The 12049-nt window shown below is 31.7% G+C and overlaps 1 protein-coding gene across 3 annotated transcripts in view; it reads right to left on the bottom strand.

Annotated features, from left to right (window-relative positions):
• Nucleotides 1–10270, bottom strand: part of LOC114332661 (patronin) — a gene marked incomplete at its 3' end in the record, with an annotated part of 223071 nt that extends 212801 nt beyond the window's left edge. For all 3 annotated transcript variants that reach the window (XM_050649770.1, XM_050649771.1, XM_050649772.1), the window contains 1 exon segment: nucleotides 9883–10270. In XM_050649770.1, the coding sequence (XP_050505727.1) occupies nucleotides 9883–10020 (138 nt within the window).
• Nucleotides 10271–12049: the final 1779 nt, after the last annotated feature.

Genomic DNA, 12049 nt, shown 5'->3' with positions numbered 1-12049 from the left:
AGATGGAAAACATAATACATTGCGAAACAAAAAGCGATGAAACTAGTGGAGGTGGATATTATCGTTACAAACATGTTAATTAACATTGCATTACATAGTTTCCCACCTTTAGACGTCTGTGGCAGGAGTATTTTATAAAATTCTACTGTCACAGTGATAGTTGTCATGCTCCTCTGATAGGTCTAAAGGTGGGAAACTATGTAATGTAATGTTAATTAATATGTTTATAACGATAATTTCCACCTCCACTAGTTACATCTCTTTTTGTTACGCAATGTATTGTTTTCCATCTTTTGAGCTATTTTGCCGGTTATTAGCGCGCTCATCACTGTATAGTGTATTTGATAAATAATTGATTTAAGACGTGAACTTAATAAAAAGTTATTTATTGTGTATTACTTGTGGAAGATCCAAGCAGAGAATACACCAGGATAATATATTCTGTGATCCAAGTATTTTGTTGTTAAAGATGTTCAAAATTGTAAGCGTTCCATCAGTGCCGGTGCTAGGGTATAAGGCGCCTGCCTGCAACACTAGCATAGGCACCCTTCGGCTTTTTAAATTGATATTTTGTATAGCACCAGCAGAACAAAAACCTCAGTTTGGCGCCCCCTGAACAGGGGCGCCCGCCTGCAGTGCATCCCTTGCAGGCCCGTTATCGCCAGCCCTGCGTTCCATAGTAACAATATATTATTAAAAAATCACTTTAACACTTTTCCTCTTTTCTCGATTGAGTATTAGTTTTTGTTGTACATATTAATTATTACAATCACTGAATACATAATTAGTGAAAAAATTATCAGTAGTAATTACACAAGAGCTCTAAAATTCTATATTAATTTTAGAGATCGAGTGCAATTTGTTGCCATTATTTCATGAATAAAACTGTTCAACACCAAAATTTTATTGTAATTTATTTACTTATGTGAGTACAAATCAGTACAATTAAACACACAGCTGTTATAAATATTAATTTGACGGTTGAAAGTCATCACTTTTATAATTTTTAAAACATTAATTGTCATTAATGTCACTGAATGTATTTTTTCGTAGCAACGAAGGGCATCTGACGTAATATACTTGACGACGGGAAATTATCAAAAATTATCGATTTAATTTAGATTTATGTATCTTTCTATTGGTCAGAATCTCCTATGAATGAAATAATCACATTTATTAACTGAATTAATAATTTGGAATTATAAAAATAACAGTTATCCAAGAACATTCAAAAGCCATCTCTTTAAATTAATGACGATATTTTCAAGTAGAATGATATTCTAGTAATGTTTACATATCCATACCAGTGTGAATTTTACTACACGTAATTTGCCGTGTAAAGACAGAAAAAGTAGGGATACCCGTAAAATATTTGCGAATTATGTACCGATGGCCTTAAAAACAAATAACTTGCAAAAAAATGGATAGTGACGATAATATGATTCCGAATATTATAAAATATTGAAAGAGAAGATAATGCACACTTTGAAATTTTTAATCAAAGTAAACAAAGACCCAGAACATCACAAAAAGATAAGAAACAAGAAGATAAACTGGATAAATCGCTGGTACCTATGATTAGTGTGATTCCTAATACATGTCCAGTGAAAATAATAACTCTTTGATAAGTATCGGTGATTACAATTTTTTTATATGCGTGTCCGCGAAGATTGTAACTCCCAAAATATTTATAATGAAAATATTTAGTTCATAATAGATGCAGACGAAAACAATTATTTCCCGTTCTGTTTCTGTGTTTGCCGACGAAAACAATTATTTCTGAGAACTTTTTACTAATTATAATTTTCGTGGACCCACAAACAGAAATGATGTTTTTTGCCAATACTCCTCAAAAAATAAATTTTTTCGCTAACACTTTATTAGGGATTATAATTTTCACAATCATATTATAATCGAAAATAATGTTTTTCGCGGCGTTCATTGAAAGTTCTATTCTTAACGGCATTTTTCGGAGTTATACTTTTCGTAGGCGGCGGCGAAATAATAATGGTGGAAAATCTAATAATCATATAATCGAAAAAATAAAAGATGGCACGGCATAAGAAAATCCGTATATTTGTTGGCCCGCGGAAAGCCTATGATAGTGTTTCTCTAAAGATACTGTGTCAATCATTGGAAAGAATATAAATATGAAATTAATAAAAGCCATCAAAGTACTATACAATCAACCCATAACAAAAATAAAACTGGGACACAAATAACAACAGGGTTTGTAACATCCAAGGAATTAAAGCAAGGACCTGTCCCCCACTTTATTTAAAATATACCCCGAAAGAGCTTTAAAAAGATAGAATCTTAAATGTAAAACAATTGGGATATCACTCACTGACATGACTATGATATACATACACTCAAATTTGCAGACAATTAAGCAATAGTGACTCAAGATTATGACGATTTAAAGTATATGACCCAAAAATTAATTGAAGAGTGTGACATACGGGGTCTAGAAACCAATAAAAATAAAACCGAATAGGTGTGCATTGGAGGGCAACAAAAATATCTCATATTAGACAACAGAAACAAGATAAAGCGACTACAACTACAAGTATCTAGGTATCAATATTTCACACAATGGAACATAAATGGACAAAACCACAAGAGAAAGAAATACGGCAGGCAGAAAAGCCATTACAATGTTAAATAGTATTTTATGGAACCAATCCATCAACAAAGAAAATAAAAAGAGATATATGAGACTATGGTAAAAAGTATCAGTCTATACAGCTGTGAGGTATGGCCACCGAAAGAAAGAACATTGGCAACACTGAGAGCAACAGAAATGGATTTTTGGAGAAGAGCAGAAGGAAGACCTAGATGAGAAAGTATTAACAACGAACACACTAGAAAAATAATGGTAATTAAAAGAACAACCACAGGAAATACTGAAACTGTCAGCAGAAGGCAAGAGAAATCGAAATAGGGGAGAGTAAGTTGGAGAGTAACAGACAACGCGGTGAGAGAAAGAAACATAGAAGACAACGAATGGAACAACAGGAAGAAATGGCAAATGAAAGTCGGAAAATGAGGGAAAACATTATAAATTGACACGTAGTAATAGTAGTATATCTTATTTAGAAGAGAATCATAAAACTAATCTTCAAAAGAGCGGTCTCAGAAAACAAAAGAAATAAATTTTGTAACCAAAAAGTACAACCAAACCAACATCATCAAGAATAAAACTTAATGAAAATAAGTAGAACTAAACACTTGCAGTGCGTATACTGTCGAAATACAAAATGGTGATAGAAATATCTAGTTTATCTACTGTTAACGTTAGTAAAAATATTAGTTGATTCTATGCTGGGAGTGGAAATAGTTACATTAAGAACAATAGCAATGATAATTTGAATTCTAGGCCTAGGTCTCGTTCTAATTTAAAGTCCATCTTAAGAATAATAGTAAATATAATTTAGGGATAAATTGAGGACACAGTAGATATAAAATTGAGGTTTATAATGATGGCAAATATGTAGGATAGTTGTATCATAGGGGAGATAAGATATTCAACTGATTATCAGATTTTTAATTCACAAATTTCTTTCATCTGTAAATGCTTCTTATTTTAAGTGTAAACTTTGCAACAACTACAAACTTTTATAAACAAATATTTAAATCCTGAAAATTTAATGGCTCAACAGAATAACTAATACAAAACTATAGGAAAGAATAAAAACAAAATAACATATTATCTACTAAAATCAAAGAAAAAAATGGAAATGGAAATGGATTGGCCATACTTTAACCCTGCGTTAGTGCGGTGTGTAAATATCATACAGTTAGTGCATAGAACCCCAATACAACTAATCAAGAATACAAAGAAAAATTTTGAAAAATCAAAAAATTCACAGAAATAAGATAACTGTAATATTTACTAAATGCGTATTACTTTGGTCTAAAAAATAACAGTAAATTGTAAACATACAAACAACATCGTTCTGAATAAGCCAACAAACACTAAAATATTTCCGGAAGGAAAAATTAAAACAACATAACGAGACAAACAGCACATGAATACCAACCAGAAGGGAAAATAAAGAAAGGAAGATAAGACAACAGCTGGAAAAGAACTACAATGAGAACAAGAAAAAATTGGACTAAGATGGGGTGAAGCCAAAAATAGAGCAAGAAATAGAAGAGAATGGAAAGAAGTAGTTTACAGTTTATCCAAAGACTAAACAAGAAAGAAGATGCATTGATCAGGTCAGTCAGTAATCTTACACTTTTGGCCAAGAAATGCACAAGCACACAATACTCCACAAGGAAGGATAGAAGTAGATAGGGAGAGAGGCTTTACAGTTGTTTTTCCAATTATTTATTTTTTGGTAACACATTCATATAAGCTGTGCCTCCAGAATACTTGAATAACTGATAATCCATTTTATGTCATAAGCTGGCCTAAACAATTTTTGTTTTACAGTTTGTTGAGCACTTTTGTACTATTATTCTTGGTTGTTTTCTTTTATTATATCCTATTTTTCATCTACTTCATATTTTACCTTGTTTTAATTACTCTTGATTTGTAGGTTCTCTCTTCCCCAATATTGTTTTTCGATAAAATAACATTTTAGAACTGCTATTTGACGCTTTTATTGCCACTCTGGAAATTGTTTTCAAAAAATAGTGAGGTGTTGATATCCAAAAGTTGTTCTTTAGAAAAAATAACTAAAAAATCTTTGCTTACTCCCACATAAACATTGTACTTAACTTTGACAAGCCATTTCAGAACCTTTTCTCTTCTCAAATTGAGCTTGTCATCCTATTCACTATTATTTTTATTAGTCTAGCCATGATCTCATTATTCATTCATTCTTATAATTCATAATTAACGTGGTTTGATCTGTTATTGTGACAAAACCATAAAAAATAGACAATGATATTAACCACAACCACAATACTACGACTAGATAATAGGCAAACATGAAAAACAACTAAAATTTCCAAAGTTACAAATTACAATGAAAAATTTCTGCACATGCAGAGTGGATCAAGCAACCATTGCTTGAGCCACTCTGCATCTGAAATATGAAATACTGAAAATACTTCAATAAGGGATAACTTTAATGTGCATTTTTTATATTCATTTCCTCTCTACTATAAATATGTTAAGTAGGAGTAGGCTGTACTTTTCAGATGTGCATTTAATTAAAATCATTTTCAGATTTATTAAGTTTGCAACAAACACCTTGCATTGAAACTAATGTAGAAAAGATAACATGTTAATTAGCATTTTGTACTATGATTATTTATTTTGAATTCCTCAGTTTCCTTTCTACAAAATTGAAGATGTCTAAAAACTTCATTAGCATTCAAAATATAAATTCCTAATTTTTAAAATATTCTCAGTAACAATTTACAATACTGCTGTTTTCAAAATATACTGATAATAACATCAAAACAATACACAATGAATTTATATTTTATTTATTGTACCAGGAAAACTTACAGAAAATAATACAGTAACCAAAAAACAATCAGATATTATTAGTTTTCCTTTCCATATTAGTCCATGTGTGAGGCCACTTTCGTATGAAAAATGTTTCTGACTCGATTTCTTTGCAGATTCCTGTTCAAAAATGTCCCCTTTAAACAAATCAGAAGGGTGCTGGGTGAAACATTTTTTTAAGCAAATTCAAAATTACTTTTTTGCTTCGAAAAATGTATTTTTAGGTTTCTTGGGTAATTATATACAATAAAGGTCTCTTGTTATATTTCTGAAAAGTTGATAATTTTCGAGTTAAAAGCTATTTAAAATCTGAAAAATGCGAAAATATGCATTTGCGATGCTTGAAGACTCTTAAGTTTTAATAAAATGACAGATCTTTTTGATTTAAGATGACCCAAAAATGCTAAAAACATATTTTCGCGGGCAAAAAAGGTGATGTTTTGAATTTGTTAAAAAAATATGAAACAATTTCTGACCAAAAATTTCGCCTGGCACCCTTCCGATTTGTCTATAGAGGATATTTTTTAACAAGAATCCACAAAGAAACCGAATCAGAACAGTCAGACACAGGCAGCATAAATCCGGACCCCGGAAGTGTCATAGGTTTTCGAAACGGACCCTCAGGGAAACTAATTGGTGACCCCTAGAGTCTCTTACAGTACTGTAATCGCCAACCAATTATACATCTATAAATATAAGTCGTTTTAATATGCAAATACCCGGCAAGGAATACACAATTTTCTAAGTTCAACATATAATAATCACAGAGGTACGTTTCTTTCTGTCACTTCCAACTGTAATGTGTTAGAGAGAATTCGATAATCTGTGATGCACTGAAAAAAGGGTTTGGGATGATCTATAGTACCTAATATTAATCATATTTGTTAAAGAATAATAGGTGTATAAAGTACCTCACACATCATAATTATTACTTTTATCAAGAGTACTGTAAACTAACCTAAATGAGTTTTCTTTTACAATTTCTGGTACACTTTTGTATTATTATTTTTCATAATGTTCTTTTAATCTTCTAATAATAATATAGTCTACCATTTTATTTTTCATCTACTTCACCTTTTACCTTTTGATAGGTATTTGATGTCAAGTGTGTTATCATTTTTTATTTATGTGTTTTCTGCTCTTAAATATTATGTTTATAGACTCTGGACCAAAATTAACCGGCCACCTTAAAAATGGGTAATTTTTTATGTCTTATATCTCCTAAACCTGTTGTCCGATTTAAGTGATTTTTTTAGTATGTTATAGCCTTATTCCTTGGCAATATGGTTATAATAATATTGTTGCTAAACAGATAAATTTTCATTATATACCGAGTGTACAAATCAAACTGTGTTTTTTTCTTAAAGTTTGCATCACCCTGTGGAATATTCTAGCATTTTAAGAATACTTAAATTAAAACATAACTATAGCCTCATGCTTTCTCAACATTTTGTTGTTTGATTGATTCGCTTATGTTGGATAATAAAAAAGTTAGGTGCTTTAACAACTAGACATGCTTTTTATCAATAGAGGGTGTTTTTAAAAAATTTTGGCAAAGTTTAAGGAGTAATTCTGCATGAAAAATAATGACAGTTTGCTTTATAAACTTATGTCCGCAAATGCTTCGTTTCCGAGATAGAGGGTGTTGAAATTTTTCTGACAAACTGACGATTTATTTATTGCTTTAAAACCGGTTGAGACATGCAAATGCAATTTGGTGGGTTTTACGACGTAGTTATTGCATATTTTTTGACATACAAATACGAATATAATATTCACCATTGGCGGGTAATATGAGCCATCATATTATTCGTATGCGCGCCAATGGTGAATATTAAATGCTTAATTGCATGCCAAAAAATGTGTAATCACTACGTATTAAAACTCACCAAATTTTATGTGCATGTCTCAACCGGTTTGAAAGTAATAAATAAATCGTCAGTTTGTCAGAAAAATTTCAACACCCCATATCTCAGAAACGACGCATTTGCGGACATGTGTTTATAAAGAAAACTGTCATTATTTTTTCATGCAGAATTATCCCTTAAACTTTGCCAACATTTTGTAAAAAGATCCTGTATTGATAAAAAACATGTCTAGTTGTTAAAGCACCTAACTTTTTTATTATCCAACATAAGCGAATCAATCAAACAATAAAATGTTGAGAAAGCATGAGGCTATAGTTAGGTTTTAATTTCAGTATTCTACAAATGCTAGAATTTTCCACAGGGTGATGCAAACTTTAAGAAAAAAACACAGTTTGATTCGTGTTCCCGGTATACAATGAAAATTTACCTGTTTAGCAACAATATTATTATAACGATATTGTCAAGGAATAAGGCTATAACATATTAAAAAAATCACTTAAATCAGACAACAGGTTTAGGAGATATAAGACATCAAAAATTACCCATTTTTAAGGTGGCCGGTTAATTTTGGTCCAGAGTGTATAATATGGGATTAGACCCGTAGTAACCTATGGATGTGAAACCTGGGAATTACAAAAAATGATGAAGCCCTACTCAGGATATTCGAGATAAAGATACTGAGAAAAGTATATAGCCAGGTGCAAGAGGAAGATGGCACATGGAGAATCAGGAGAAGCAACAAGGTTAATGAATTGAATGAAGGGTATGATATTGTAAGATTTGTGAAAAGTCAAAGACTGTCATGGCTGGGATATCACCAGAGACCAGAAGATGCAAAAACAGCAAAAAAATATTATAATGAGGCTGGCAGGGAGATGAAAAAAAAGGAAGGCCCAAAATGAGATAGTTTGATGATGATCTGAAAACCATGAATCTAAAACAATCGAGGAGAAGGGCAGAAGAGAGATATGAATGAAAGGACATAGCCAGCAAAGACCAATCCATGGTTATGATGCCAAAAGAGGAAGATATGGGATTTAAGTTGCAGCTGATTGTAATAAAAATTATATTTTATAAAAAATGCTGTTTGACATTTCGATTTCGACTCTGCAAATTGTTTTCAAAAAAAGATTATTTTTAAAAAATACTGAGTTGTTGTTATAATCAAAAGTTTACTACAAGTACCTAGATCAGTGGTTCTCAATCTTTTTGAGTCATGTACCACCAAATACTTTTTATTAATTTTAGTACCACCATAGATTAACGTAACTTATGTTAATCTGTGGTACCACTCAACTGAAATACCTATCTAATAGCCAGGTGATCTAATTAACCATAAGAGAGGTGCTGATTTTGGCTATTTTTCCGTTTTGTTTACCACCTCAAATAATGATATGTACCACCAGTGGTACATGTACCACAGATTGAGAACCGCTGACCTAGATAATAGGCAAAACATAAAAAACAACTAAAACTAAGTGTTTTTAAACCAACAATAGAGAAAACATCCCTAGTGATCGGGTTGACAATAAAGAAACTACTAGTGATTAATACAGATGTTAAAACGAGTAGGATTATTGTCACATACCACTAAAGATTATATAAAATGCACAATTAAATTCTTCCTACACCCTGCAACCATTAATAATGTTTCAAGGACAGAAACTGTTAATTCGACTGTAAATACCAACATAGAAAAAAATATTAATAACAATTTATTATAAGTTTTATATATGTATTGGTTGAGTCAAAAATTTATATTGGGGCATTCAGTACTTAATATCAATCACATTTGTGAAAGAATAATAGATATTATTTATTATACAGTCACTCAGACATAACAATTACTACTTTTATTGAGAGTTTACTTAGTATTTTCTAATCATGCAACACTTTTTTGAAATGTCTTTAGTTAAATGTATATTTAATTCTATTTAAAAGAACAACTGGGTCTTTAGTACAATTGTTTAAATATCTCCAAAATTTATGAATGAAAAAGTTTATAAATAGAGATTATGTCAAAGCATATTTTAATGAGGCTTGTATGTAGGCAGCAACAGCAATATTATCATAACACACCTTTATAATCAGGAAAATGAGAAACACAGCAGATGACAGAAGAGGTATACATAATACAATAATGAAACCTAATGAAATCTTGGAATTCCTCACTGACTGTGTTAAATGTTTCAAGACATAGAATCATGTCAGAAGTTATTAATTTAATTGCAGAATACCATCTGAACATCAACATCTGATGATTGGAATTGAAATCAATTAAATCATTTAGAACAGATGCAAGAGTTGTATCTTTGCTTTTATTTGGATAGTTAAGATATTTTATAGTAACATAACCACTCATATTAATTACAAAAAGCAAATAAAAGGTATGAAAATACTGCACTTTTGACAACTGAACTAAGAGGAGAATGGTATAGTATTATGAGGATGGTGCCTGCAGGAAAGATTAACTATTAAATATGTAGTGTGGAGACAATTGTTTAACATATTTACTTAGTTGATTCTAGAGTTAATGCAACAACTTACCAGCCTTGTAACAAATGTGATATCCATGTCTGTTTTTCTCTTTGCCCCTCGGTCCATTTCATCTGATAGATCTTCTTCGTCTTGCACGTTGTTCGTACTAAAGTTTTTGGTAAATATTTTTGATATTGCACTCCACATTTAAGTTTATTCCGCATACAAATACGGATTTATCCTCGGACAATTTCATCGTCCAACCTACACAATTCCTTGTATCATTTTGTTTTGTAATCATAAGATTTTAACTTGTTTCAGGTAAAAAAAGATACTAATGACTAATTACGATCACTATAAGGTATTTTACAGTATTATTTTTTACAAATTCACTACATTTGGTAACATTTGACAAAAATATGCAGTATGTCTCGTCATTAATGAATGAAAACTAGAAATTCGCTACTAGCGTCACGGTGGAGATCGAGCGAACTTTTGACAAATCGAAGACTGATTCCGAATAGCGGCAAATTTAATTTTAAACGAACTGCAATTTTAAATTTTAACTATTTATAACGGGAAATAAGCCACAATATTATTAAAAATGATTTTTATTAACGTTTCAGTATTAACAGTAGTATTTTGTATTTTGACAACAGCACCCGATTTGGGCGTCGAAACGTTAATAAAAATCATTTTTAATAATATTGTGGCTTATTTCCCATTATAAATATTTAAAATTGTAAAAATGCCACAAGAAAATAGCTTCAGTGCAATTTTAAACGAAAAGCAATATAAATAATGTCATGTTGAGAAAAATGCAGCATGTCGTCTGAAAATGTTAACAAATGTTTGTGAGTTTGTGTTAACATAATATTATCGTGCTAAAATAGATTTATAGTATAAAATCTTCTCGTGTTATAGTACCTAGCTCCTAGCTCATCAGGAAACAAAGCATTTAAAAATCGAAAAATTATTGACCGCTATTTTGCAACTGAATATCTGTGGAAAGTCAATAGAAAAGGCGTACCATCTCGTGAATATTGAAATTTTACTACGTCATGGTTTTTTTATGAACATTTTAGCAAATAAGCGACTTTTTTCATTAATTTTAACATATTGTGCTGATAGTTCAGGCTGTAGGCTCGGCCCCGTTAGGTAAATTATTCCGATTAGATTTTTTTTACACAAACTTACTTAAAAAGAGGTCCTTATAACAAATTGCTACAGGGTTCCAAGAGGTACCGAGGTCAGAAAACTCCACAGGCTGTCTGTAAAATTCTTCATTTAATAAACTGTCAAAATACTTTCTCCATCTCTTTTTGACATCATTTTCGTGAATTAGTATTTTATTATTTTGCAGATCAGATTAGCCAAGCGGACTGAGGCGCACGATTGACAAATCTATAGTGGATATGCGGTCGAGGCGATCGAGGTTCGAGCCCCAGCCCGGTGAATAGAAAAATAAAAAGGCTGACGTCGTAGTCTAAAATTCTAAAGAGAATCTGCGACTTGGTCTGGAATAAGCTGGTGTCTGATCGGCTCGGAGGAGCGGTACGGCAAGGGATAAGGGCTTGCGGCTCGGTGACACTCCTCCATAGATCCCTACCGGAAGGGCGTTGACTCCTAAAAACGGTGTATATAGGTTTGAATACGCTTCTGCTTTAGCTTTTGCTACTGCTACTGAGAATTTCTTTTTTGGCGACCATATAGTTTTGAAGATCTATGTCCGCTCTGGTTTCTTGCCAGTTTTTATATAATTTTCCCTTCTCTTTTATTTTTCCTTGTACTTCATTTGACCACCACCAAGTCTCTTTATCCTCAAACTTCTTTCCTGACGTTTTCCCAAGTATTTCAATAGCCGTCTCTATAATAGTTGGTAGAAGGTAGAATGCAAATAAACAAACAAAATTTTCATTTAAAGAGGTGTCACACAAGGTTGTGTTTTATCCGGAATTTTGTTTAACGTCTATTCGAAACCTTGGAAGAGCAGTATGGAGTTCGAATTGGAGGAGAAGCTATTAACAACATCGAAATTACAAAAGGAGCGTTTATGAAACTTTGATCTATACTCTTCAATCCTCAGCTGACCTTATTAGTCCAAGTAATGAAGCTTAAAATAGGACAAAACCTCGCAATTTTTACAGAATGGATCAATTTGCTTGAAAATTGGAGAATAAGTAGTGGATAGTTCAAGGATCAAAATCTATATCATGCCGAAAGGCGCTTTTACCAT

The sequence above is a fragment of the Diabrotica virgifera genome, chromosome 4 (assembly GCF_917563875.1).
Source record: "Diabrotica virgifera virgifera chromosome 4, PGI_DIABVI_V3a".
In the NCBI taxonomy this organism is placed as follows: Eukaryota; Metazoa; Arthropoda; class Insecta; order Coleoptera; family Chrysomelidae; genus Diabrotica; species Diabrotica virgifera.
Note: the sequence above shows the minus strand (reverse complement) of the source record. Positions and strands in the feature narration are given on the sequence as shown.